Source organism: the organism of the source record quoted next, unplaced genomic scaffold, assembly GCF_019419815.1.
Source record: "Pyrus x bretschneideri cultivar Hongxiangsu unplaced genomic scaffold, Pyrus_bretschneideri_v1 Contig4, whole genome shotgun sequence".
Classification (NCBI taxonomy): Eukaryota; Viridiplantae; Streptophyta; class Magnoliopsida; order Rosales; family Rosaceae; genus Pyrus; species Pyrus x bretschneideri.
This window is the reverse complement of record NW_025999723.1, coordinates 1129729-1156812: the sequence shown is the minus strand read 5'-3', so window position 1 is coordinate 1156812 and position 27084 is coordinate 1129729. Positions and strand designations below refer to the sequence as shown.

General features: G+C 38.8%; 6 protein-coding genes across 13 annotated transcripts; 2 read left to right on the top strand and 4 right to left on the bottom strand.

Moving 5' to 3' along the window:
• Positions 1–758: 758 nt before the first annotated feature.
• Positions 759–1749, bottom strand: LOC103936576 (kinesin light chain-like). The gene is made up of 2 exons (XM_048564954.1): positions 1126–1749; positions 759–1032 (listed from the first exon to the last, which is right to left on the bottom strand). The coding sequence occupies exons 1-2, from the start codon at positions 1479–1481 to the stop codon at positions 783–785; spliced, it is 606 nt and encodes a 201-aa protein (XP_048420911.1). The 5' UTR covers positions 1482–1749; the 3' UTR covers positions 759–782.
• LOC125468711 lies at positions 1742–8915 on the bottom strand. Of its 7 annotated transcripts, none has more exons than XR_007251075.1 (5): positions 8745–8915; positions 8314–8490; positions 7620–7786; positions 7356–7496; positions 1742–1873 (listed from the first exon to the last, which is right to left on the bottom strand). XR_007251075.1 is itself a non-coding variant. In XM_048564956.1 (5 exons), the coding sequence occupies exons 1-4, from the start codon at positions 8788–8790 to the stop codon at positions 7402–7404; spliced, it is 495 nt and encodes a 164-aa protein (XP_048420913.1). In that variant the 5' UTR covers positions 8791–8900; the 3' UTR covers positions 1742–1873; positions 7356–7401. The 7 variants fall into 7 exon arrangements, 5 of the variants coding, with proteins under 5 accessions (XP_048420913.1, XP_048420914.1, XP_048420916.1 ...); XM_048564956.1 differs by having other exon boundaries at positions 7356–7506; positions 8745–8900; XR_007251074.1 differs by lacking the exon at positions 1742–1873 and adding an exon at positions 6879–7059 and having other exon boundaries at positions 7356–7486; positions 8745–8913.
• Positions 8916–9637: 722 nt separating this feature from the next.
• On the bottom strand, positions 9638–11473 carry LOC103940163 (50S ribosomal protein L9). 2 transcript variants are annotated; one of them, XM_009350246.3, is made up of 6 exons: positions 11313–11473; positions 10982–11152; positions 10755–10889; positions 10538–10657; positions 10115–10219; positions 9638–10030 (listed from the first exon to the last, which is right to left on the bottom strand). In XM_009350246.3, exons 2-6 carry the CDS (start codon positions 11132–11134, stop codon positions 9866–9868), a joined length of 678 nt encoding a protein of 225 aa, XP_009348521.2. In that variant the 5' UTR covers positions 11135–11152; positions 11313–11473; the 3' UTR covers positions 9638–9865. The 2 variants fall into 2 exon arrangements, with proteins under 2 accessions (XP_009348521.2, XP_048420999.1); XM_048565042.1 differs by having other exon boundaries at positions 10982–11147; positions 11313–11470.
• A 2106-nt stretch (positions 11474–13579) lies between these two features.
• Positions 13580–18125, bottom strand: LOC103940162 (RNA-binding KH domain-containing protein RCF3). The gene is made up of 8 exons (XM_009350245.3): positions 17032–18125; positions 16022–16498; positions 15533–15781; positions 14756–15010; positions 14561–14640; positions 14286–14394; positions 14062–14188; positions 13580–13940 (listed from the first exon to the last, which is right to left on the bottom strand). The coding sequence occupies exons 1-8, from the start codon at positions 17722–17724 to the stop codon at positions 13921–13923; spliced, it is 2010 nt and encodes a 669-aa protein (XP_009348520.2). The 5' UTR covers positions 17725–18125; the 3' UTR covers positions 13580–13920.
• Positions 18126–20573: 2448 nt separating this feature from the next.
• On the top strand, positions 20574–22602 carry LOC103936567 (protein PLASTID TRANSCRIPTIONALLY ACTIVE 7). Its single transcript, XM_009346418.3, has 4 exons — positions 20574–20724; positions 20845–20901; positions 21003–21062; positions 22080–22602. Exons 1-4 carry the CDS (start codon positions 20677–20679, stop codon positions 22413–22415), a joined length of 501 nt encoding a protein of 166 aa, XP_009344693.1. The 5' UTR covers positions 20574–20676; the 3' UTR covers positions 22416–22602.
• Positions 22603–23094: 492 nt separating this feature from the next.
• LOC103936568 (protein phosphatase 2C 57) lies at positions 23095–26753 on the top strand. The gene is made up of 11 exons (XM_048565032.1): positions 23095–23493; positions 24302–24430; positions 24722–24824; positions 24993–25103; positions 25217–25296; positions 25432–25485; positions 25736–25852; positions 25948–26002; positions 26114–26146; positions 26252–26298; positions 26387–26753. Exons 1-11 carry the CDS (start codon positions 23183–23185, stop codon positions 26511–26513), a joined length of 1167 nt encoding a protein of 388 aa, XP_048420989.1. The 5' UTR covers positions 23095–23182; the 3' UTR covers positions 26514–26753.
• The last annotated feature ends 331 nt before the right edge of the window (positions 26754–27084 follow it).

Genomic DNA, 27084 nt, shown 5'->3' with positions numbered 1-27084 from the left:
ATTAGTGGTCCTATAATTGGATGTGCAATTCGCAATATGGCATCCCATTCGATTTGAAGTTTCCATTTGGATGTCATTTTTGTGCTTCCTTTTTGAAAGGGACATTAGACTTGTAATCTTGAAAGTTTGGGTAGTATTTTAGCAAATTGGTAATTTACACATGGGGCCCAGGTGAGGTCATAGATTGTCCTTTTGCAGAAATAGACGTGAAGAAAAGATCTTACCATCTACCGGACATGTCATTAATAATGCGGGTTACGTCAGTTGATTGAGAATAGTGTGCTTATCCATTATATTTAGCCTGATTCTCACTTCCCGTAGATTGAAGTATGATTAGATCAACTAATTAAGGGTAATATAGTCACTCCCCGCAGTCGAATTCAAATCACCCTTCTTATAAATTTGGGTATGATTAGTTGTTCTTTCAAAAATAAGACTCTCTATGGATTCTGCCACCTCTTATTTTTAACACGATATTTTATAATATTGACACAAAAATTGATGGAGAATCTCACTTCCTATTGTAACTCACTATCAACACCCAAATTATTGAGAAATTTTTAATTGTAACGGGAATATAGATAGTACATCACGTGTTTTTACGTAAATGGTGAAAAATTTTAATTCTTAAGTTATTAACCTTTTAACACATATATCTCACCATTTATACGAGAACACATGATCTACCATCTCGTGTAATGGTCATAAATCTCTCCAAATTATTGTTGTCTGACTTCATGAACGATGCCCGCCGGAACTATCGGTGCCAACAAAATTAAAGTTTAGATTATAAAGATTACTGAACGAATTAATCGAAGTGCAGACAATCTTTTCTGCAAAGGGAAAAGTCGTTTTTCCTCCCTAGTTTGTCCAAGTAGAATACAATTTTTTTCAAGGTGATCGTTACCTCCTCGCTCTCGGGACCGAACTCTTTCTCTTGGATGCTCAAAACCCTCTTCAGGTGACCGAGTAACGATTCGTCGTCCTTCGTTAATCTGGTTTGAATTGACACCAAACAGACGAGAGCCTCCGCTGTCAAATACATCATTCATAACTCATCAGACGAAGAACAAATGTGAAATGACATTGTAATTTATTTGAGCTTAAGGAAAACGACAACAGTACCAACGGGAAGGGAGTCCCTTTCCAAATGCTTTTTCACGAATGCGCAAAGCCTCCAGGGCAAGCTGTTCATCTTCTTCATCCCGTTTCAAATGGTAGAGCGTAACGGCAAGGTGCAGCATTGGGAACGTGATGGATTGTTCATCAGGCCCCACTGTCTTTGCCAAGATCCGCAAACTTGCTCTCAGCAAGCGCTCAGCCTCCACATAATTCTTTGAGCGTGAATGCGAAGTTGCAAGATTAATAAGGTGTGTCGCTGAGCTCGGGTCCTCTTTACCTTTATGTCTCTCTATGATCATCAGACATTCCTCCAGCAGCTCTCGGCCTTCCTTTCCTCTACAAGCACCTGTCAAATTCATATGCTAACAGAGAGAGAAACTGTAGGTTTTACGATTAGAAAAAATTCCAACATCTACCAAGTGTACCCGACAACATCTAGTCAAAGAGTAATAACTAAGCAACCGCCACTATCATACAACGGCAGCACAATATGCTTTACAGAAACTTATGAAATTAGCTTTGAATAATCGCAATGTTCAATTATCTCTTTTCTATATAAAGAGATGGCTTCATTTGCATTTCCTGTAATGAATTAGAGCCTTGAAACTGAGAAGCTATTGAGAGCGAGAGAGATCAACACACAGCACACACAGAGAGACAGATTGCACACTTCACGTGGGCCAGGGAGCACATAGCCATTCCAACTCGTCCATCATTTTCTCCATATAATTTTTTGTATATGTTCAAAACTCTGAAAAACGACAAGAAAGAATGAAAGTGATCAAACTCAACCGGCTAAGAACCAGCCAGTGCACAAGGAGCAAAGTAATCCATTCTACAAAGAAGGGGAAAGCAATTAAACCTTAGAAAAGGAGTTTTTGCCTCGGTAGACTTTCCTTCTTTATGAGCAACTTCACCCTTAAAAAATAAGTTGGTCCAAAGTTCATTTAATCTACCTAAATGAATAGTAATTGACTGCAATAAATAATAATTGGCCAATTGCATCTCTATCCCTAAAACTAAATAGCTTAGTCCATTTTATTAAAATATTATTAATTTATTATTATAAAATAATAAAAAATTATTATTTTATTTGTTATAAATAGGCAAAAATTAGAGAGATAACATTTACTAAGGACAGAAGAGAAGCGGATGCAAAATATCACACTATTTAGTTTCGTAACTATAACACAAAAAAGATTGCAGGAAAAAGAGGAAGGGAGGGATACTTGTTGTAAAATTGTGAGAATGAATACCCACAGTAGTGTAATTGTTGTTATGTGATGTTTTCAAAAGAGCAATAATAATGTAATTGTTGTTATGTGAAGTTTTTTTAAAAAAAAACAATCATTTCACTTTTGGTTTGTTACAGATGTGGCACTATATAAAGAGTACTATGTGTGTGATTACAATACACAGCAAAGAAAAGAAGTAAAAGCAATAATATCAGTATCTCTCTCTTCCTCTTTTTCCTGCAATCTTTTTGTGTTATAGTTACGAAACTAAACAATGTGATATTTTGCACCCGCTTCTCTCATGTCCCTAACAAAGGTTATCTCTCTAACTTTTGCCTATATATAACACGTTATCAGTACAATTCTCTAACCTTAACCAGTTCTCATCTCCCTTCATCGAAAAATGCTTCATCCAAGGATTTTATTATTATTCTTCATCATCTGCCTCACTTGCTTGATGTATCCTCGCCAAGATCTGCTAGCATCATGCTTGCTCCTAATTCTCAATATAACAATTACTTATATCTTTGATTTCTTGTTTGGTATAACTCCTAACTACTAACCCAGTGTTTATTTATGCTAATTTTATTGTGATCAAAGATGGTGCGGTATAATCGTCCATTTTGAACTGCAAATTTAATTTTACTGTAATTTTAGGTGGTGCGGTATAATCGCCCACTCTGCACCGCATATTTAAATTTTCCTTCTGCTTGAGTGGTGCGGTATAATCGTCCACCCTATGCTATATTGTTTCAATGAAAGCGGTGCGGTACAATCGCCCTCATCATTAATCATGTAAATCTCTAGCCTGAAGTTTCGAGTGCTTATCATTTTGGTCTGAAGATCAAAATGAAAAATTTGTAACAACTAGAAGTTCTAACACTACATTCTTCCATAATACATATTATTGCAAGTTCTTACACATCTCATTTTTCTTTAAGAAAAGAAAATGGCGAACTCGGGAAAGCTTGATTTTGTTGCCCTGGATGTTACTGGGAAGAACTACCTTACCTAGGTAGTGGATACCAAGATTCATCTAGAGGCAGGAAATCTTGGAGAAACTATGAAAGAGGAAAACAGTGCATCATCTCAAGATCGGGCAAAGACCATGATCTTTATCCGTCATTACCTTGATGAAGGATTAAAAAGGAGTACCTAAAGGTTGAAGATCCATTAGCCCTCTAGAAGGCATTGAGAAATAGATACAATCACCAGAAAACAATGATTCTTTCAATAGCTCGTTATGAATGAACACACCTAAGGATCCTGGATTTCAAGTCGGTTGCTGACTACAACTTTGCAATATTCAGAATTAGTTCCCAGATGAAACTTTGTGGGGAGACCATCACTAAGGAATATATGCTAGAAAAGACTTTCAGCACCTTTCATGCCTTCAATGTGCTCCTGTAGCAGCAATATAGAAAGCGATGTTTTACTAAGTATAACCAGCTGATATCGGTGCTCTTTGTGGCTGAACAAAACCATGAACTCCTGATGAAAAATCATCAGTCCCGACCTACTGGATCAGTGCCATTCCCAGAAGTGAATGTTGTTTCCCTTGAAGTGAATACCACATTCTCTCGTGGCAATAATTACAAACGACGACGTGGCCATATGCTAGGCTGGTGGAACGGGAAAGGTAAGAATCATGATGTCCAGTTTTACAATCAGGGTCCAAGGCATAATTTAAGTCTGAGCTTCAAAAATGTAAATCGCCACAACGGTAAAGCTCATATGAATAACACTCCTAGAAATCCTGAAAGAACATGTTATATGTGTGGTGGCAATGGGTATTGGGCGCGTAAGCATACTTAACACTTATCAACAATCCGAGCAAGGTTTTAACGAGGCAACTAATGTTGATATGTGGGCATCCAAGGGGGAGTATTGGAAAATTGTGAGAATGAATGCCCACAGTGGTGTAATTGTTGTTATATGATGTTTTTCAAAAGAGAAATAGTAGTGTAATTGTTGTTGTGTGAAGTTTTCCAAAAGAGCAATCATTTCATTTTTGATTTATTACGGATGTGGCTCTATATGAAAAGCACTCTATGTGTGATTACAATACACAACAAAGAAAAAAAGTGAAAGCAATAATATAAGTACATCAAACAGAAATGATTCAATCAGACCAATACACTTCATTCCCTCTTTCCACAATGAAGTCTAACATATTCAAGTGAGTTGTGTTCAATTGCCCTGATAAATCACACACTGGATCAGGTGCATCCATTGGTTTAGCCTGGTGTTTTGGGGTACGACAAATATGTGCCCAACTCATTGCCACCACATATATGGCAGGCTCCTTCAGGATTTCTATGAGTGCTATCCATACGAGCTTTATCTTTGTGACTATTTGCATTTTTGAAGCTCAGGCTGGAATTATGCATTGGACTCTAGTTGCAAAATTGGACACCATGATTATTGCCTTTCCCGTTCCACCGACCTCACTTATGGTCACGTCTTCGTTTGTAATTATTGTCACGAGATGATGTGGTATTCACTTCAAGGGAAGCATCATTCACTTTTAGGAATGTCGCCGATCCAGTAGGTCGGGACTGATGATTTTTCATCAGAATCTCATTGTTTCATTCAGCCACAAGGAGAATCGATATCAGCTGGTTGTACTCTGTAAAGTCTCGCTCTCTATACTGCTGTTGTAGAAGCACGTTGAAGGCATGAAATGTGCTAAAAGTCTTTTCCAACATATTTTCCTCAGCGATGGTCTCCACACAAAGTTTCATCTAGGAGCTAATTCTGAACAGTGCAGAGTTATACTCAGCAACCGACTTGAAATCATGGATCCTTGGGTGTGTCCACTCATAACAAGCCCTTGGAAGAATCACCGTTTTCTGGTAATTGTATCTATTTCTCAATGCTTTCCAGAGGGCTAATGGATCTTCAATAGTTAGGTATTCGCTCTTCAGTCATTCATCAAGGTGATCACGGCTATAGATCATGGCCTTTGCCCGATCTTGAGAAGATGCATTATTTTCCTCTTTGATAGTTTCTCCAAGATTCCTTGCCTCCAAATGAATCTTGGTATCCACTACCTAGGTAAGGTAGTTCTTTCCAGTAAAATCCAGAGCAACAAAATCAAGTTTTGTCAAGTTCGCCATTTTCTTTTCTTAAAAAAAAAATGAGATGTGTAAAAACTTGCAATAATATGTATTATGGAGGAATGTAGTGTTAGAACTTCTGATTCTTACAAAATTTTCATTTTGATCTTCAAGCTAAAATGATAAGCACTCGAAATTTTAAGCTCGAAATTTACATGATTAATGAGGAGAGCGATTGTACTGCACCGCTCTCATTGAAACAATATAGCATAGGGTGGATGATTATACCGCACCACTCAAGCAATAGAAAATTTTAAATATGCAGTGCAAGGTGGACCATTATACCGCACCACCTAAAATTGCAATAAAATTAAATCTGCAGTTTAAGATGGACAATTGTACCACATCATCTTTGATTGCAATAAAATTAATATACATAAACACTGGGGTAGCAAACACAGTGCTAGTAGATCTTGGTAAGGGTACATCAAGCAGGTGAGGCAAATGAGTGAGAAGAACAATAAAATCCTTAAAGGAAGCATTTTTCAGCGAAGGGAGATGAGAACTAGTTAAGGTTAGAGAGTCGTGCTGATAACGTGTTATAAATAAGCAAAAGTTATAGAAATAATCTTTACTAAGGACATGAGAGAAGCGGAAATATCACACTATTTAGTTTCGTAACTATAACACAGAAAAATTGCAGGAACAAGAGGAATGAAGGGATACTGATATTATTGCTTTCACTTTTTTTCTTTGTTGTATTGTAATCACACACGAAATGTTCTTTATATAGAGTCACATCCGTGACAAAAAAAAAAATGAAATGATTGCTCTGTTTTAAAACTTCACACAACAACAGTTACACATTATTGCTCTTTTGAAAACATCACATAACAACAATTACACCATTGTGGGCATTCATTCTCACAATTTTACAACATTATTTTTAATTTCTAACATTTTCTTTATTTATAAAAAAAAAATATCATTAATATCTGACATTGTATCTATATTTTTTAAGTTTTTTAGCCGAAAAATCTAGACCGTTGATCTAAAAATCAAATGGTCCAGATTGTGCCGCGTCATTAGCCTTTGGGTTTGAATTTCAAATTTTTTTGACCGTTGGAAATCTAACAGTCCAAAAAACTAGCGGTTGAAAATCCAATGGCCGAGCCTTAGCCACGTGGCCCAAGTCCCGCGCCCCTTTAGTGCGCCTACCATCTTGTCGGGGACGCGAGGTCACGAGTGAGTGTTCCCACGCGCCTGATGCAAAATAAAATTTGTGTTGTCCATTGACATCATGCTATGACGCCAGATAGGTCGGTTCCTATCTCAACCCATTTTGAGCCAGCTTACAAACTAACTTGGACTTTGGGCTGGCCTATTTTCAAGGGTGGTGGGGTTTGTTTGGATGCCAGCCTATTTTTTTAGGCTTTGGGCCAGCCTCCTAAGGAAGGGTGGACTTGCTCAAGATTGCCGAGGCCAATAAAGGTATGACCAAATCCTCACTTTCAGCAGCTCTGCTTGATTCTAGAAGAGTTGTTGCACTATTGTAGAATTCTACTGCTTTTGAAGTTCTTCCGATGGAGCTGAGAACTTTTGCCATGCCCAAAATTGGCGTGGTAAGAAAAACACAATTTTTCCTTGCAGAAAAGATGGCAATAACCACTCAACAAACACACAAAAAAACTCCAATCTTGCAGGCAGCAATCAGTGAAGCCACAATGGAATCGTGCAAAGTCACATACGTCATGACTTCATTTTGTGTAAGATTATGTCCACTAAATAATACTCATGCACAACATTATTATAACGCATTTTCAGGAGATCGAGTAATTTGACCACCTAGTATCATTCACCTAAGAAGTCGTATAACCCAATTCGGAACAGCCAGCTGAGTTACGAGTAGTAAAAGCTCCAAATTGACAAGAGAGCTTACCGTAAATGTTCTCCATGTTACTGACAGCCCTCCTGTATGCAGACATTCATTTCTCAAACATCCCCAAAGTTGAATACATGCTCCCCATGTGCACGAGGACTGAATCCAGAAGCGGTTCACCATCCTTCAGACTGTCAACAACTTCATTCAACTGGTCGTCCATTAAAATGCACCAACAAAAAGGAGAGCAATAACAGCTTACAGACGGGCAATGGGAGAGAAAAACTATACATGCTTTCCCTAGAGAAGGAAAAAAGAAATTACCATAGCCTGTAGGGAATCAACAAATTTCAAGTCGCCAATAGCCATGTATCCTAGAGCTATGATGTCGATGGTGGCAGCTTCTTCAATGCCTCTAACGCCGCCATTCATCCTTTCCTTCACAGCCTCATAATTGGCTTGAAGTAGGTCTATACCATCATTCTTGTTCCCTATCATAATCAACCTTTGAATTCATCAAGTAACTCTTGCAATTCTCTCTCAAAATTTTTCATCCCATCCAATCTATTACTTGATTGCTTAAGAGAAGTTCTGAACCTGCTAATCATTAAAACTGGTTTAGGGTCATTGGCTCATCATTTTTTTAGATGAAACTAAGCGCTCATTCGGTGCCTAGGATTGGATTTGATTGGATAACTCACTAGATTCAAGGTATGTCATCGAAGAAATGAATATTTTTTTCTGAGTTGAAGGTAGAAGATGGATTACTCATGAAGTAAACTTACCGCTTCCGGTCCCCGCAAAATAGTAGGATATCAACACCTCATAACTTATCCCCTCCAATTCCTACACAATGAAAAACCTTTCATTTTTTACTTCAAAATACATGGTGATTCTTATGAGTTATTCAATCGAATTCATTCCTAAGCATCAAACGAGCCCTTAATATTTTAGAAACTGCACTTAGCAAAAATCAATACAAAAGAAACCAAATCAAAAGAACTGCAAAGTTTTTGACCTTTGAAAGTGCTTTTCTTGGTCTGCCAGGTTTCCATCCAATGAGCCAACAGAAGCAAAAGTTCTGCTGGAGTTACCATGAAAAGCTTGATGCTGCAATTCTCTTTCGGGAGGCAAACAGAGAAGGCAGTGCTGCCTTTGTGCAAATGGGCAGACTGCATCATGTGATGAAAGCACACTTTGCCCATCCCGGATTGTCCAAAGCAAAAGCATTAGTGTGTAAGAGCCCAGTAGTTGTATTGTATGAACAACTCCAATTGGGAATTCAAACCCCAACAAATTCAAATATGTAAAAAACCATTTTTTTTCCAAATATTTTGGAAATTTTTTTGCCAAAAATCCAACCTTCGGTGAATCAAACCGGCGAATCATAAATCAAAACAAATTAAAACTGAAATATATGGAAATTCTGGAGAGAGAGAGAGAGAGCACCCGTTTTGTTGGAGAAGGGAGGAGAGAGAAGAAGGTCAGCTGCCATTAGTGGTGGTTGAGGAGGGTTGCAGAAGAGGGTGAGAGCGGAAAGCTGGCCGAGCTGTCAAAAGCGGTTAAGAAAGCTGGCCGAGCTGTCAAAAGCGGTTAAGGATAACGAAGAATGGTGGACGCTGAAGTGAGCGGGTTAACTCAGCGAGTTCGGGTTGGTTTGGGTCGGATGACTCGGCTCGTCAAAAAAAAAAAAAACGAAACCCATATCCCAGACCGGGCCCTTTTCTTTTGGGCCCTCTCTAACTAGTCCGTTCGCAAAACCTTATTTTTATAGTAACCCCTAACAAAATTGGGAGGGCCTTCTTGTCAAAATAGTATTTAAGATTGACATAACTCCTTATTTGATTCTTAACAATGAAAATAGAGAGAAGTGGTCCCAAGTTTGTCAGTGTAAATCATTTTGGTCATTCTGTAAACATTTTGTCAATATTCTCTTGAAGTGGAGGGACATGTTCGACAAAAATACCCTTAAAAAGGTGGTCACATAATCGTTCACGTGACAATTTAACAAGGATATTAATTTTCACAAAATGACCTAAATAATTTACGGTGGACAAACTGGAGAATCACTTCTCTCGATTTTCATTGTCATAGACCAAGGAGAGGAGTTATGTCAATCTCAGAAAATGGCTAAAAGGCCAATTGAAAGCTATGTCCAGGCACGATGGTAATAAACGTATAACAAAATTGCAAAACACAATGATTTACATAAAACAGGTTCACCGACCACTAATACAACATCATATGTTAGACTGCCTTTGTATAGTGACCCAAGAAACCACAACGACGGTAAACCCATTTTATATAAAGTCGATTGTAGTATATACCATGTTCACATAATCTGGAGGAGGAGGAACCATCTGTTTATTGAAAAGTGGTTTTGGCATCAAAACTTTATGACACAGAAACAAGCATTTCCACCACGGGCAACTAAAAGTCTAATACTATAGATATAATGTCTTCAATTTTACGAAGGCATCAGAAAATACAACAATTATCCCACAAAAAACATAACGTTGAGCCCCACGACGTTCTGAGAGGTCGAAATTGAAAGGTACGGTGTCCAGTGTTTATGCAGCTCGGATTTTAACTTTAAGAGTCCATTGAACCTTCCCCGGCGGCAAAGAGATGGACTTAGGAAGGCGCAGTGTCACCTCATACTCTCCCACAGTTAACAAAGGAGATGGGAGATGGACGTTTTCGGGTAGAATTTGCACGGAAAGCTGCCTTGCCACCTAAACCAACATACACTGTATCAGCTAAAAGGAAAGAGAGAAAATTTGAAGGAAGCTTGAATCCATAGAGAACAAACCATATACCTCGGCCACTATATCCTCGGTTGTCACGGGGGATTTCAATTCTATAGGGTCCTCTTTTGTTGCACGCGCACGGAACTTTTTAAGGTCGATGGGCCTCCGCAATACCTGTAAAAGTTTGTAAAGTTCAGATCACCCCTATATGTAAAGCTAAAGGTTTAAGTTCTTGTATGCATCAGAGATTCAACCAGCTTTCGAAATTATAGTTTCACAACCCACTTTAAGAAGAGAGCTTAACTACATTAAGAAATCGAGATCAACGACAAATTTGAACGAATTTCAGTTCATACTTCTAACAAGCATTCTATACTATATCAAGCATTCTATTAGTCTATAAAAAAAAACCACATTAATGAACATAAACCGGCATATGCGTCCCTCTATGCTTCAATCAACAATTAAAATATATAGAAATATGTTACGAACCAGACGAGCATTATCCAGGATTTTCGCCGCCTTTTGATATGCTTTCTGCTTAGCTTCCTCAGACACCGCAGCAACTACTTTAACCTCCTCAACCTCTTCCTCTACTTCAAGCAGGGAGTTCTGAAAAACATCCACGACAAGCGTTACTGAATCAAACAAAACAATGGCAGCAGACGAACATTTATAACACAATCCATCCAAGAACAAAGTAAAGAACCTTGCGATGCTCTTTGATGAGATACGCATACTTGTCAATGTTTGGGACAGCAAGCAATTTCGGCATCAAGTGGTTGCGAAAATACCCCGGCGCAACCTTCACCGTCTCACCGGCTTTACCGAGCTTGTCCACGCTCTAAATTCATCAAATTAATCCCACTAATCAAATTTAATCATTCATTAATCAAAATCCAACACTAATTACTGAGTTTATGGAGAAATGCGCACCGTCGTTAGGATAACCTCCAAATGTCGGAATCGAACTCCTTTAGAAGCATATATCAGCGGATTCATCATCCGATCCGAGCCCCCGGAGCTGTGGATGTTGGTGTCTTTAACGATTTGACGGAGGACATTTCTGCCATTTCGCAAATACGCCATTCCCAAACTTCTTCTAACCTAATTCAAAGCATTTAATCAGAAACCGTACAGAAGAGAAAATCAATTTTGAAATTATTTTCCTTCGGTTTCTCCGAAACCAAACAGCGATGCGTAATTAATTTCACGGTGATGAAAGGAAAAACAATCATAATTAGTATTTCAAGAGAAGAATACGTACCGGTTACGGCGATCGAGTAGCGAGATGTGGCGGCAACGACGGTGGCGAGTGGGAAGGGATAGAGGGGTTTAGGGTTTTGGTGCGACGGGGTTGAAAGTCACAGTGGAAGAGTGAAAATTGAAAGAAAGGGCCGAAGGGGGAGAGAGATTCAGAATCAGGGGTTTAAAGCCAATTGTCTAAAACACCCCTGAAAATGAAACGAATTTGCACTCTCACAAAGTACGCATCCAAAGGTCATCTCCAACCGACCCGGCCAAAGTGTAATAGAGCTAAAAATAGCTCGGAATGACACAAAAATCATCTCCAACTGAGGGTTAGGCCAAAGGGTTTGTGGGCTCCATCAGACCCAAACCCCCAAATCAGTTCAGCAGGCTGGCCATTTCCAACCAGCTAGCTAGCCCTTTAGCCTAGCCTTCCAATGCCATAATGTCAAGCTTGACATTTTGCAAGCCCTCAAGCTCTAAACTTAACATTTTGCCAACCAACTAACCAGCCCTCTAGCACTAGAATGTCAAGCTTGACATTTTGCCAGTCGTTCAACTAGGCCCATTTGAATGCCAACACGCTACTTGGCGTCAGCATGACTCCAGCTAGCAACGGCTAGCTAACGTCATGTTGCCGTCAGGTTACTGTTCGAATTTGAATTTTTTTTTTTTTGACGAATTTAAAATTTGCACAACCAATTACATCTCGGCACGTGGCACTCAAAATCCTATCCGAAAATTATTAAGATTACATAAAGATAAGAAATCTGGAGAGTTACTCACATTAGCAATACGTGTCACTCGAAATCTCATCCAAAAAATTATTGAGATTATATAAAGATAAGAAATCTGGAGGCTTATTCATTTGACGACAAGTGATACTCAAAATATGTCTGAAAATCTTATTTTAATATGGTAGTTTAATTTAATCAACCATATTAATTTAACTAAAATAATAAATTATGTTTGGCCTATAGCCCTTTGGCCCTCTTGGTTGGGGATGGTTTTTTGTCAAAAGGTTATATTTGGCTTATGACCCCTTGACCCCTTCGGTTGGAGATGGTATAAAATAAGAAAAACTAATGAAAATGGCTTGAAAACTTTGAGTTTTAACGAAAATGACAAAATAAAAGGTAAAGTAAATAATACCATGATTGACTTTTTAGTGTAAAAATGTGGTTTTTCGTTAAAGTGAACAGTACCGGGAGCTTTTCGTTAAAATACCTATAAAATATAGCCTAGCATTGTTCATTAAAATATAATTTCTTGCAGAGCCATAGGGCTAAAATGAGCCATTTGGCCCTTCGATTGGCCTAACTCTTAAAAATTTACACAAGTGTTGCTCTTATCACATTTTTCATACCACAGTTGTACCGGCATCCTAATAAAAGTAGAACCCACATGTGTTGGTGGACTTTACATTTTTTCAATACTATGTAGTTAAGCATTGCATAAAACTTTAAAATTTTAACAATGTTTTTTTTCTCTCTAATAAAAGCACTTTTAGAAAACAAGCTTATGAGCATAAGTGCTTACAATTCTTTTGTGTATTCCTCTAAAAGACCACTCTAGACGGAGATACTAAAACATTTGATGTAAGACGGAGATACTAAAACATTTGATGTAAAGAGATAGACACATTACTCTAATCAATCTACCATACTCATTTCTACAATAGAAATGTTTCGTATTTTTATCTTATTAGCATTATAGAGAGATTCGAACTTGAGAGCATAATCCTAATGCAAGTCCAACAAGAACCAAAGTCAATGGGTATGATGATTGTGTAACCAATAATGGACTAGTAGGACCATTCACAAGGTCTACTCGGTGTTTAAAGGCCAATGAGATTTAGTGGTCAAGTCACAGCAGTCCACCTTTCCAATCGCAAGACAGACTAAATGAAGCATTTTAACCTTCCTTTGTCACTACCGTGTAATTTACCAGCATAAAAAATCGAACCCAAAACGAATTGTGTTGAATATGGGCCTGAAATTTGCTCCAACCACTGAGATACCCCCTGGTGGTTAAGGACAATGGAACCGGATCCCCTCCAGACCCTTGTAAACTAAGCCTACTAAGCAAGGGATCCAGAGCGTTGAAATTTGATCCAACAGCCACAATTATTATAACTTTTAGAGGAACCCCCTGTTTGTAGCTATTGGATCAAATTTCAACGGCCTGAATCCCTTGCTCAGTAGGCTCAGTTTTATTGGGTCTGGAGGGGATCCAGTTCCAATTGCAGTATACCAATAGTAGCAAAGATTCATTTCAAAAGTGAGATACAGCTTAATTTGATTTGCAACACTTGAATATGCAAAAGTACAGCACCAGAAGCGTGATCATCGATCATAAACGCGAAACATACTACACACAGAAAAAAAAATTGTGTTCCCACGTCCCAGATTCGTGCAGGAAAATCGAAATGTTGAAGAGAACGAGATCTAAAAACATTTTAAGATTACATTTACAGTGGATACATTCATATAAAACCGATGTGTGCCCAAACTGAGGAGCAAAAAACTCCCTGCCTTGCAGGACAATACATCCAGAAGTGATCTGAATAGCAAAATATCCCGGCAGGACCGGCTCAAAATTTTAGCACCGATGTTGCTCCTGCTCGTCTAAGGGCCGTCTTCTTGTGCTGATGAAAAAGGAGGGTTTATGAGTCAAATTATAGGGCAGGCGACGATCAGAAATGCAAGAATGAACGTAGGCTGACATACAACATACACTTGGAGAGAGAGAGAGAGAGAGAGACTTACTGCTTAAAATAAAGCCCTGAAGCAAGCTCTGAGCTCTCTCGGCCTGCTCTGGAGTACCTGAAATTCGAATGATCTTTTGTGTTTCCTCCGGTCTATCCTCTACCAGGGTCACATTAGCTCCTGATAACTGTTCAGGTCGAAATAAAAGTCACAAAATACTGTTAATCATAGCTAAAGTCGGAAAACAAAGGCAGCAAATGAATAAAAGAGTTCATCAGGCTGACCTCACTGATCTGAGCAAGCTTGTTTCTCGATTTCGTTATGAGCTTTGAAACTGCCTGCTCTGGTATTACAACTTCAAGTATACTCCTAGTGACAAGCGTCACAGGCATTCTAACAGAAGATATAGAAAGCATCAATAATAAGAATTACTCAACATTGATTGGTAACAAATATAAAAAGAAAAATATGCGTAGAAAGAGAGAGAGACAGAGAGGGAGGTAGAGAGACTATGATTAATAAGAGGCCTAAATAGTTAAGCGGAGAAGAAATTAGCTACCTATTCAAAGAGCTCGGAGCATCTTCACGGCGTTCACTTTCGTGTGGCTTTACTGTTTCATTGGCAATCCCTCCAGCATCCTACAATAGCAGTGAATGAAAAAAGGATAGACTCAAGTACAACCATATAATGATTACTGAAGAGAACAAAAGATCAAAGGCGAAAAGAAACAGCTTAATGGATAGAGAAAGCAACCTTTGATGGTTGTGCTATTCCCCCAGTTGGCACATTCTGATACATTTTCATAGGAGGATCATTTCCAGTATGAGCTTCACGAACTGGAAATGTGTTATTCGGAGATGGGTCTATTGCGAAAGCACTGCCTGCAGGGCCTGGTGCAAAAGCAGGTGGTGGTGTATCCTTTCGAAACAACTCTCTATATAAGTAACTCCGTATTCTTGACGTCACCTCAACAAGAGCATGTCGAGCTGCTTTTATTTCCCCTACAATCTGTATATGACAAGCAGGAGATATTCAGAATTGGCTAAATTGTAATTGATCCTCTCCACCAGGTAGTCCGGGCCTTTATAACCTCGGGGATTTATTTTTCTTGACCATTTATTTTATTTTAGTGTTCGAAACAGTTCACCTGATAAATGACACTAAAAATGTAGACGCCACATTCAAACACACACAGATATTGGATAGAAGCAAGCATTCACATGATATTCTAGGCAAACATGATAGATTCATAATTGGATACGACCAGACCCTTTATATCCTCCAGTAAAATTTTCACATATCACAGTCGACAATCACCATATATCTAAATAAACAAGGCCCGCTTAAAAAGGAGCCAATCATGTGATGTTTCAAAAGTAAGAACTCATCTTTAGTTTGCAAGTCCACTAAGATGGTATTCAGCCAAACCAACAAAAAAAGGTCTGCCAATGAAGCTTCTCAGATAACGAGAAGAAAGGCGCATAACAATAAATCTGGCATTTCCATGAATTAGCAAGTAGAATGACAAACCTGTACAAGTACATCATCCCCTGATACACACGTGGGAAGATCATCTATGGGAAGAATTTGTATATCTGCACCAGTAAGTCGCCTCATATCCATTAACAACCCTTCTCTTCCCTCTAACCATCCAATATCACTTGTTGGGACAAGTAGCCTAGTAGTTATAGTGTTCTCTTTGTCTGGACTAAGATCAACAATGCGAGTTTGAATATGCAACAAAGCTTCCTGAGCTGGAAACAGCTCGTCATCAGGACCCTATATACACACATAAAACGGTCAACATCTTTCCACAAAAAAGATAGAACAACGGAGAGGGCAGGGGAGGATAAGCATGTCAAAAAGCCAACCATTACGATTAACATGTCCATATTAGTTAGCAGAGTCACCAGCAACAAGGGTGTATCATCTCTTCAAATTAACACACAACAGAAGAAAATGCACCCTTGCAAGTTAAATACTATCCATCCAGATAAACAATAGAAAATTATGAAGTACCTCCTCAGAAGAGATTATGATTATCTGTTCATCTTCACCAACCACAGGGTTAGTAGCCTTGACATCCACACCAATTTCATTTTGAAGCAGTTCCATAATTCCGGTTGAATCTCCAACTATAAGATCAACTTTGTCAACTGGACAAAGTATTCGAAACACAAGATCTTCACAAAAGGGCTGTGTATTATCAGTCATGGGAGCAGACCCATGTTCAATTGGATAACCCGATGAACGGGGGGCATAGTTGTTGTTTCTGATATTGGGGTTAGATAATCGTGGTCCAAAGGGAGCCCCATCCATGGGTGTCTTCCTTCCTGCATTGTTCATATGAGGAATATAATCATCATCAGGAGGAAAGAACCGTTCAGGTGAATGCATTCGCCCCTGGAAATGACTGCGATCCCGATGCTGACTCTCCCTCAAGCGTGATGAAATAATTGCCACAGCACTCTTTACATTATTCGGATCGCCTACTACCTGCAGCAGAAATGCAACATATGCTCAGAGGAATGCTAACTTAAAAGAGTTGCGTAAAGCCATTTGAGTCTCTTGCTAAAATGCAGCGACTACTAAAATCAATGGTTTACATTAAACAAACTTCAATATAACTAAATATCGAAAGAGGTGTTCAAATACACTCAGTGCTCTCCTGTCCAACATGATGCAACTAAAATCTCAACATTTTTTCACAAAAACACTACCAATTAGAACTACAGACACCCAAGCAAATTCCATGGACACGAAAATACTCCGTCATTCAACCTAATTTATTCTTAGTGCGAGTCATTGACTACATCATTAAGCTTCCAACAATCGTTTTTATGTCCGGTGTGATGGTTTTCGCAGTTTCTAATAAGCATGGTTTTCGCAGTTTCTAATAAGTTTAATCGGAAACAAAAGTTTCCAAACATGACACTTACTACTAAAAATGGAATGCAGCTGAAAAGTTCATCAATCCGTGATATGCAACACATGAATCAGAATGCAGGTAAAGCTGTAAGTTCCGAAACCTGAACAATCTCCTCCGACATGGAAACACATCGAGGCAGATTATGATCTCTAGGCAACACCCTAATCTGGGTCTTAGTCTCCATCCTCATCTGCTCAATTATCTTCCCTCCCTTCCCCAGCAAACATCCCACATGCATTCTCGACACAACCAGCCGCGTCGCCACTCGATTCCCACCACCACCGCCGCCGCCTCTAACCCCACCACCATACTCATCTTCCTCCTCACCGCCAAACCCAGCAACATCACTCTCCAGAATCCTCTCATGGATCAAAAAAAGCGCCTCCTGCGCCGGCGAGAAGGACGGCATTCGCCCATCCGGGTCCCGCCGCCGCGTGTCGGTAATCTCAATAATCCGCTCCTCATCTCCCGGAATCAGTTCATGCACGTTGATCCATGCGCCGGTGTGCTGCCGAATCGACTTAATGATGCTACCGGACTTCCCAATCACCCCTCCGGCCCTCATATCGTGACAGAGAATACGGTACGTCGTAGTTACCGTAACCGACGGGTCCTGCTGAGGAGGCTTAGAGGGTCTTCCACCACCGCCGCCGCCGCCGCCGCCTCCACCTCCGCGGTGGCGGTGGTTGTTGTTGTTCGCGTAGTGGTGATTGTACCGAGGCCTGGTCCTACCCACAGTCTCCGTATCGTAGTCCTGTTCATAGTAGTACCGTTTAGATCTAGACCTCTCCATCTCCCAAAACCGCCTCTCTCAAAAAACCTAGGGTTTTTAACTTTCCGGGAATCGGAGGTCTAGGGGTTCAGATTGTCTTCGTCCTGGAGTTGAAGAAGCAAAGGGTAAGGGTCACTTCTGAGTTCTGAGCTCGGTCATTTTCCTAGTGTCCTTTGTCCTCCTCTGTTTGTTCTGTTTTCCATTTTTTTTCCTTCCTTATTTTCTGTTTGGTTCGTCGGAAAGCGTGAGAAAATTGTTCAAATTTGAAAACCCTAGAAGATTTGGAGAATCTAGAGAGAGAGAGGGAGGAGAGAGACAGAGAGAAGGAGTCCAATTTGCAGAGTCCGTGAGGAGATTTGCCAGATTTAGCAGTTCAGTCTGGTTTACTTTACTTTCCCCAGAACCCAACTGTGAGGTAATAATAATGAAAAATAATAAATTATAAATAATAATTGTTATACTTTTAGTCTCTTTCACATGAAGATGACGAAACGACGACGGTTTAGCGGTTCTTGGACTCTTGACTTGAGCATGGATAGCGTACGACAGAAATTGTGAGGTGGAAGATACACGGTTTGCATAATGGTACACATTGTCTTCTATCTACCCTAGAGTAGGGAAATGGAAATCGGACTTGAGTGCAAGAGAACAGACACGTTGTCATAATAACAAAAAATATTTTAAACTACTTTAATTTACAGGAATAAAAATCAAACCCGTAATCAAATAAACAAACTGAAGATGGAGCTTGGAATTTTTACAGAGTGAGCTAATTTTCTTTTACAATTCGAGTAAGGCTAATATTACTAAAAAGGTCGGGTTAGTTTTGAATTGGACAACTTCCGCTCATAAAACTACATGCTGTTTATTTTTTTAATTCTGAAATTTACCCTAAGCTATGGCCAAGTCAGCCTCAAGAAACAAACACATTATCTAGACCAGATTAGTTAATATAATTCTCATGTATCATATAATAGAATAGGATCCTTCCCGGATTTTTTCCATCTAGATCCTTTAATCATATCCGTCCAACCGAGAATTCAATGGCTAGGAATTAATTTGATGTTCACCTTCTCCTATTCATCTTCTTCCATGTTAATCTTTTCATGTTAATCGTATTTTTGTCTCTAGCTTTGGCATTGAAGGATCCAGAGGATCCGGATGGAATGGATTCAAAAAGAATCCTAGTCCACACATAGTTTAAAGACCTAAACTTGAAAAGATATTTTTATATATAAATTTGCATTTGCATTTGCTTTTGGTACAAGGAATCTAAACACCTTGCTTGCAACTTTTGCATTTGATTTACAACTTGATTATAGTTTAATTTCTCTTTAATGGCAAAGTGAGCTTGTTGCAGTTGTATCCGTATTTAATTTCTTCAAATCATATTCCTTGCAGACAAGAAAATCAATCAAAAGTGAATAGTTATGTTATTTTATTTAGGGTTTTCTAATCAAAAGAAAACCAATTGGTTTGATGTAAAGAATGGGAGGAGAGAGAGTGCTTCACAATATTAGTACAACTTTAATTTCACCTTTTGTTACATTCCTTTAATATTAGAAGAAATATGATTCGACCTGCATGAATGGTAAAGCAAATGTTCATTTAAACCAATTTATTACAATAAAAGAGATTTTCACCATCTTTAATTTGATACGTCTTTGTTATTACAAATTCATATTATTATTTGGTTTTTTAGCTAAAATAGTCTCTAAGAGTGGCATAAATTTTTACTTTGGTTTCTGATAATGAAAAACGATAGAAGTAGTTGCTGAATTTGTAACATCTCATATCGCTCAGAGGAGTGGATCATATAAGCCTTATATGTATATTCTCATCTCTACCTAGCACGAGGCATTTTGGGAGCTCACTGGTTTCAGATTCCATCGGAACTCCGAAGTTAAGCGAGTTCGCGCGAGAGCAATCCCATGATGGGTGACCCACTATGAAGTTTTCATGTGAGTTCACAGAAACAAAACCGTGAGGGTGTGGTTGGGGCCCAAAGTGGACAATATCGTGCTACAGTAGAGTCGGGCCCGGGATGTGGTGGGGGCCCGGGCGGGGATGTGACAGAATTTATACATTGTAAATCATTCTGATAAGAATATGTCAATATTCTTGTGTAAGTGGAGGGTTGGTTTAACAAAAATATCCTTACATAGGTGACCTCGTGGTCGTTCACATGACAATTTAACAAAAATATTGACAAATTTTCCACGAAATGACCAAATCAATTTACGGTGAACAAACTTATAGACTGCTTATATCGTTTTTCATTGTCAAAGTCCAATCTCCAACCCTAGTGTTGCCATCCAAATTCGTATGTCGGATCTTAACTTGTGAGGAGATAATTACACGTATAATCTTACTTTTGACATAGTTCATGTGTTAATTGAAGAAAGTTGAAGTTTTACCATAAATTAATTAGCAATATGGAAAATAGTTTAATTATTTATATGTATATGCAAAGTCTCTTATCTCATCAATACGAGATTCATTCGCAACACGCACTCTAACGTGTAGTGAAATTTCAAACCTAACACATGGACAACACAAATTGAATGACGTGGGTCTCGTGTGGCCATTGGACTTGACACGTGGCTCTAATACTATGAAAAAAGTTAAGATTTCACCATAAAACCAATTAGCGATAAGTAGTCCGACTATTTATAAGCACATGTAAGATTCCTCCTCTTATCAGTGTGAGATTCATTTTCAATGTTAATCACATGCATATTACGCACTAAATGGTCTTATGCATGAACAACCAAATATCATTCTCATTTACGAGTTTTTTTAATTTCAAATGGGTAAACATGTCATCATCCATTTGGTTGGTCTCTTGACGGTTGCACCAAATGCGATGGCATACATGTAAATTCAGATTAACGCGAGGACATGTTTGCCGCGAAACGCATAAAGGATGAACCTAAAGACGGTCGAAGGCGGAGGAGGGGATAACGCACAGCTATGGCTTCCGCCACGCTCCCCTTCTTCACTCTCTCACCTCCTTCCCCTGTAACTCTCTCTCTCTCTCTCTCTCTAAAATAATTTAGACAAAAATAAAATTCAGTATCAGCGAATTTCCAGTTCTTAATTTCTTACTTATTACGTTCACTTTTATTTTATCCACTACAGAAGGTGCAGCTGAGAGTGGAAAGTTCGATGCTTTCGAGCTGTTCCCTGAGGCCGAAGGTGACAAATTGTTTCTATTTCTGACTGTTTTGTTGGGTTTCTTCTCAATTTTGTTTTCTATGAAATTATTTTTTCGATTTTTTGAAGTGAAATTTTTGCAGGTGGTTTCCCGAATGCAGAAAGATGGCAGAGGGCGGCGAGTGTGGCGGCGAAGAAAATTGGTACAAAAGAAAAATACCCAATTGAATCATCCTTAATTTTCCTTGTTAATTGTATAGAAAGTTGAGTATGATGGTTGTGAATTGTATCTAATTGGGCACTAAAAGGGACTTGTTTGGTGTCTAGGATTAGATTGAATTGAATCGGACAACTCACTATGTTGAATGAAGAAACGGATGACTTTCAAATTTTGTGGGATAAGTTTTCGTCATGACTAATGCATCTCCTAGTTTTAACTATTGAGACAAAATTTGGAAGTTGACATCTATTTCTTACTTAAAATAAGTGAAATAGTGGGTTATCCAATCCAGTCTAATCCTAGACACTAAACGAAGCCTGAGTAATGGGTTTTTAGAGTTCTTGGCAAGCTTTAAGCAATCCAATTGTGAGGTAGAATTGATTAACGGCAAGCAACGCTAACTTGGACTAGGCCTGGGCTCGGTTTGGTACTGTTCGGTATCGAAACCGAACCCGTAGCAAAATTTCAGTATGGTATGAATGGTTGTACCGATTTAGCACCAAACGTAATAGGTTCGGTTCGGTTTGGTTCGGTCCAAGTATAGGTTTGGTTCAGTTTTTTTTTTAGTTTTTGTAAATAAAAAAAAAACGCCAAAATCAGTTTTTGGCCCAAAATTAACAAAGTTCGCACAAAACTTGGACGGTATTTTTAGGAGCAGCAATTTAGTCTAGATTTTGAATGTTCATGTAAGTGAATGCTTATCAAAAGGATACGGTCCATGTTGATGATTCTGCAATTTGGTGTGGTTTAGTGTGTATGTAATCCGAAAACACAGATGTTTGGTAGTTATATTATGTTATGGAAACAACCCATTACTCGTTTGAGCTAGCTCTCGTGGTGAATTCGAGTTTATGGAACTGTGTCTGGTTATTTTATCTGCAAATTTGATCTTTTCCTCAGCTGAAGTTGTATGATTCTTGTAACAAGATCAGTAGCATGCTTTCTCTGTATTGTTTTCGATTACTTACTGATATCCGTCTTGCCAATATTTATTCTTTAGACAAAGAAGGATGACATGTTGGGATACAAGATGGAGAGAGTGCCATTTCTTGAGGAGCAGGTTCGGAAGGTAAAAGACGGAGGGCAGCTCTTGGGAATGGACATTGAGAGACTACTGTTATCGGAGGATAACCGGTTTGATTTTGTCAATGACGTAGCGGCCGAGGCCATTGAGTATGTGGAGAACAACAGAGACGAGTACGGGGGTAAGAAGAAAGCCATCCTTCAAGTGATAAGCAACCGAGTGAATGATGCTGGATTTTTTAGACCAGAGGCATATGAAGAATCTGACCCCTTCAAGCCAGGGCCTTCTTACTTGAAAGAAGAATTTACTTAAGAGTAAATTAGTTACACCATTGATACATGTTGTAATGGTTGATTTTTAATCCCCTTAGTTGATCTTGTTTATCATTAGTCTCCGATGTTAAGTAAACTTGTAAACTTGTAAGGTGATGATATGCGATATGAGCCAATTGTCAATGTGTTGCTCGATGGATTATGATGACCTAACGAGTGTTGTGCTATGGTGTTTGTATTAAGTACGTGATGCTTGTAGGTGTACCTATTGAGTATGTGATGTCTAAAGGTGTTCGTATTCAGTATTGTTAGCAAACCCCAAAAAAATGAGAATGATTTGGATGAACCGAGTACACAAAGACAATACCGTCTCGGTTCATTTAAGTGGCTCTTCAAAAGGAGATTCTATCATGTCACTAAACTATCACGTGACAATTGTCCGGTGAATGAGTAGTGAACTTTCTAAACACATAACAAGCATTTATTTAACAATGATGTTATTGAGATTAAAATTTAATTCGAATCTCTCCACCTACTGACAATCTTAGTCAGCATCTTTGGGACCCCACCTTAAAGTGGGCCACATATGACGTGGCATACCTGTGGTGAAAGGTCAAAGTGTCAAATGAATGTAAAGGGGTCCCACGTTCCTACCCAATCTGTTAATCCAGTTAGAGGTGCAGCTTCATTCTCTCTTTATCCTTCACAACAACAATTCCACCTCCACCACCATTCCTCCTAGTTCCGAACTAACTCGTCCCAACTCACCGACTCAGTGCCAGTAGTGCTACTACTGCTGGTGATAAAATGACTTTGATAAGCCCACAGCTGCAGAGGTTCGTCCTAACCAAATACCACGGCGGCTCGTTCAAGACTGCCGCCGCAAAAAGCAGCTTTAACATAAAAGCAAGATGCACAAGCTGCTCGGCGATTGCCATTGACGCGCCGGGTTCTTCCCTGACCGAGGTGGCTGGAATCCGATGGGGTTCGACGAGTCTGCAGGGTGCCCGGGAGGAGATGGAAGATGCCGTCGTTGTCCGGTCCGAAGGCCTTGATGAGTTCTCATTTGCCGCCGTTTTTGACGGCCATGCAGGGTTCAACTCGGTCAAGTTCCTCAGGTTGGACCATCACTAATTCCATGTAATTAAAATTTTAATAATTGGATTATGGACATATTATACTGGTACACAAAAACTAGGTTTAAATGTCAAAATGGTTTCTGTGTTAAAGTTATATGGCCAATTTAATCCCGTGTTTTTTATTTGACTAATTTAGTCATCGTGTTTATCTCTTTTATCCAATTAAGGACATTTCATTCAATCTATATTAAAAAATTCAGAAGAACAATTATAAGAGATATAATTATCCTTTCTCCTTACAGAAAAATGCAAATCAATGAGAAATAACACACATAAGAGATAAAACTTCAAATCTGAAAATTGATTAAGGTTGTGACAGAAAAGAGAGGGGGTAATGTTAGGGAGGAGGTTGGGGAGTTGGGAGGAGAACATTTTTTTTTTTTAAATTTTTAGTTTTATTTCATTTTTAAATATTATAAATCAAATAAATAAGTTTATAATATTATTATAAAAAAAATTTTACAAAAATTAGATGGAAATGTTCTTAATTGGTTAACGGAAATAAACACAAAATCAAATTGGCCAAATTGAAAACATAAGAACTAAATTGACCCAACGACTAAAACATAGGGACCATTTTAATATTTAAGCCCAAAAACTAAGTTAAGTCGATGTCTTTAATTTTGCTTGATGTTACTGAGATTCAAAGGGCGAGAGATAAAATACTTAGACTCGACGATTATATGTGACACATATACTAGTCTGAGAAAATTAGACTTGCACATTTTGCGATTTGTTAGGTATTGCCAATTTTTGTAGTAAGGATTAAAATGGTTTTTTGTAACAGAGATGAGCTCTACAAGGAGTGTTGTGCGGCTTTGCAGGGCGGGCTGCTACTACGTGGAAACGACTTCAAGGCCATTAGAGAGGCATTGCTGGAGACGTTTGAAAAAGTTGACTCCAAATTGTTAAATTGGTAAGTTGGTTTGGACTGTTTGGTAGGAAGGACTTATGCTCGTAAGCACTTATGTTAGAAGTGTTTTTATCATAAACATGTATAACTTTTAGAAGTCTTTATGCCAAACAAAAGAAGAGCTTTTGGTTATCAGAAAACACTTTTAGTTATTCCAGAAGTCGTACCAAACGAGACCTTAAATTCATTTTGGTCTAATTTGCATCAAATGTGTAAACCATGTTGCCTCAAATATGTTTTGTATACATGTATATAATTGGGTTGAAGGTTTAGATGGTGTTTGATTGTGTAAAGGCTCGAAAGCAATGGGGAGGAAGACGGATCTGGTTCGACAGCTACCCTTATGTTCGTTGGAAACGATACGCTGGTTATTTCACATGTTGGTGATTCTTGTGCGGTATGTACCTTGTTTCAGCATTTGTATTTCACGCAGAACTTCATTTGTCAAATACCGGAAAGTGATACGAATGTAGGAATGTTAAGGTTGAGTGGGATAGGAAAATGGTGAAGCAATTTCCCGGTTGTGTGTAATTTGCTGCATTTATCAGCTGACTGGCTGGTGCAGGTTCAATCTTGTTCTGGAAAGGCAGAGGTTCTTACGCATCCTCATAGACCGTACGGGAGCAACAAGGCTTCTCTTCGAGAAATCAAAAGAATCAGAGAAGAAGGTGGATGGGTGTGTTTTTCTATTCTTTGTTTATGATTGTCAGATTTCTTCTGTATAAAATAGGAGACATTGATAATCTATAGCTTGGATATGTTATGACAACTTGCATATGGCGTCTACAGATCAGCAATGGAAGAATTTGCGGCGACATTGCTGTTTCTCGTGCGTTTGGTGACATGCGGTTCAAGACAAAGAAAAACGAGTAGAGTCTTTTAACTTTCTGCTCATCTTTCCAAAACACACAGATCAATTGTTATCAGCTTTTTCATGGGAGCTTTGGCATATAGATAATCAAAGATGCATATACTGATGGCTTTTTGCATTTTATAATGGAAAGGATGCTGAAAAAAGGAGTTGAAGAAAGGAGATGGACAGAAAAATTTGCTTCTCGGTAGGTAATCCTTATGTTCTCGACGATCAGTTTCATCTATTTTGTTTGCTCCTTGTAGTTTAGGACGCTTTTGTATCGGTTCACTGCTAGCCAGTATGTTGTAGAACGCTTTCAAAAGCATTTAGTTTGTGCACTAATGTAGAGTAGCGGAGTAAGTAGCGTAAATTAGATGGTTCTTTCTCTGTATTTTAGAATGTCGTTGTGCCTATCTAAGAATACTTCGATTCAAACTCCTTTTATGTTATGCCAGAGTACAATTCAACGGTGACCTTGTTACTGCATCTCCAGACGTTTTTCAAGTAACTTTCGGGACAGATTCAGAATTTGTTCTGTTAGCATCAGATGGCTTATGGGACTACATAAACAGGTCTGTTGGATTTAACGCTCTTGGTAAAATTTCAGACGAATGCCATGTTTTCTCATGAAATTGATCGCTCATGTAAAATTTGGTCACTCTTTCAGCTCAGATGCGGTGACTTTTGTAAGGAATCAGCTTCGAAAACACGGAGATGTTCAGGTTTAACTACTGCCTTCATTTAAATGCGTCAATCGGCTTTAACGTTGTAATAAAAATGGCAATCTAGTGCTTAACTATACCGCCTGTTTTTTCCTATCTTGTTTTTTTCAGCTAGCTTGCGACGCGCTTGCTGAAGCTGCTCTGGTAACAAATTACATAGAGTATTTGTTTTTCTCATCGCACATTAGTTAAATCGTTTTCTTTGGTAGTTAGTTATCTAATGACCTGATATTTTCACATATCGAACAGGATCAACGCTCGCAAGATAACATCAGCATTGTTATTGCAGATTTAGGGTATGTATCTGTCAGCTCTGCAATCTGGCTTTTCACCTTCCCTGTTAATTTTCAGAGTTTTCTGATCTAGTTTTTTATTCATCCGCAGGCGGACAGACTGGCAAGGTTTGCCATTTCAACAACAAAATGTTGTATATGAATTCGGCCAAGCTTTTGCTACGGTTGGGATTGTGTCGCTCGGAATTTGGATCTCGACATCTTTGCTTTCAACATGAACGTGAGACATCCCGGAGTCCGAAGAATGTATATAACGGAATCATGGAAATCATCAACATGGATTTTCACACGTTACGTTTGTATAATCTGAATTGTACATGCCTCACACCTTGATACGTTGGGATGTAGGTCTCAGTAGTAAATAAGAACTCACGTGATCGATGATTTGGCTGGATTGCTAGTTTTGTGATTGACAGTTCTTGAAAATTCAAAATATATGTACATGCATAAACCCTTCACATATCATTCTTCAAGAAAACAACCATCGAACACAAGGCCAGAAAGTAAAATTGCTTCTGAATGTTGTTCGAGAGTTCACCGCCGAAAATTATGAAAAGCTACGGCAGAACACCGCCGAACATCACCATAATTTAATACAATTTTCATCGGTGTTCTTAACTTTTTACACTTCTCGTACATATTGGGGGTAGGCATCCAATGTCCCACACTGTTGGCTGAGTGGATTGAAGAGGAAATGGATCGTCGGAAGATAAAAGAAAGTAGTGGGAATTCGCAGATTTCGTGTCATAGCTCTGATTTGAACCCATGATACATTTCCAGAAAGGGAAC

What these genes read in the sequence shown, in the direction of transcription:
- LOC103936576 (XM_048564954.1), bottom strand. Translation starts at nt 1,481, where the DNA reads ATGAATTTGACAGGTGCTTGTAGAGGAAAGGAAGGCCGAGAGCTGCTG. An exon ending in AAGGGACTCCCTTCCCGTTG is followed by an intron (nt 1,033 to 1,125) that starts GTACTGTTGTCG and finishes TGTATTTGACAG; the next exon opens with CGGAGGCTCTCGTCTGTTTG.
- LOC125468711 (XM_048564956.1), bottom strand. Translation starts at nt 8,790, where the DNA reads ATGGCAGCTGACCTTCTTCTCTCTCCTCCCTTCTCCAACAAAACGG. An exon ending in TCCCTTCTCCAACAAAACGG is followed by an intron (nt 8,491 to 8,744) that starts GTGCTCTCTCTC and finishes GGATGGGCAAAG; the next exon opens with TGTGCTTTCATCACATGATG. An exon ending in TTGATTCCCTACAGGCTATG is followed by an intron (nt 7,507 to 7,619) that starts GTAATTTCTTTT and finishes ATGGACGACCAG; the next exon opens with TTGAATGAAGTTGTTGACAG.
- LOC103940163 (XM_009350246.3), bottom strand. Translation starts at nt 11,134, where the DNA reads ATGGCGTATTTGCGAAATGGCAGAAATGTCCTCCGTCAAATCGTTAAA. An exon ending in TCATCAAAGAGCATCGCAAG is followed by an intron (nt 10,658 to 10,754) that starts GTTCTTTACTTT and finishes GATGTTTTTCAG; the next exon opens with AACTCCCTGCTTGAAGTAGA. An exon ending in TCCTGGATAATGCTCGTCTG is followed by an intron (nt 10,220 to 10,537) that starts GTTCGTAACATA and finishes AAACTTTTACAG; the next exon opens with GTATTGCGGAGGCCCATCGA.
- LOC103940162 (XM_009350245.3), bottom strand. Translation starts at nt 17,724, where the DNA reads ATGGAGAGGTCTAGATCTAAACGGTACTACTATGAACAGGACTACGAT. An exon ending in TCATAATCTCTTCTGAGGAG is followed by an intron (nt 15,782 to 16,021) that starts GTACTTCATAAT and finishes GTGTGTATATAG; the next exon opens with GGTCCTGATGACGAGCTGTT. An exon ending in GGGATGATGTACTTGTACAG is followed by an intron (nt 15,011 to 15,532) that starts GTTTGTCATTCT and finishes TGTCATATACAG; the next exon opens with ATTGTAGGGGAAATAAAAGC.
- LOC103936567 (XM_009346418.3), top strand. Translation starts at nt 20,677, where the DNA reads ATGGCTTCCGCCACGCTCCCCTTCTTCACTCTCTCACCTCCTTCCCCT. An exon ending in GCTGTTCCCTGAGGCCGAAG is followed by an intron (nt 20,902 to 21,002) that starts GTGACAAATTGT and finishes AAATTTTTGCAG; the next exon opens with GTGGTTTCCCGAATGCAGAA. An exon ending in TGTGGCGGCGAAGAAAATTG is followed by an intron (nt 21,063 to 22,079) that starts GTACAAAAGAAA and finishes TTTATTCTTTAG; the next exon opens with ACAAAGAAGGATGACATGTT.
- LOC103936568 (XM_048565032.1), top strand. Translation starts at nt 23,183, where the DNA reads ATGACTTTGATAAGCCCACAGCTGCAGAGGTTCGTCCTAACCAAATAC. An exon ending in ACAGAAAAATTTGCTTCTCG is followed by an intron (nt 25,486 to 25,735) that starts GTAGGTAATCCT and finishes ATGTTATGCCAG; the next exon opens with AGTACAATTCAACGGTGACC. An exon ending in GAAAACACGGAGATGTTCAG is followed by an intron (nt 26,003 to 26,113) that starts GTTTAACTACTG and finishes TGTTTTTTTCAG; the next exon opens with CTAGCTTGCGACGCGCTTGC.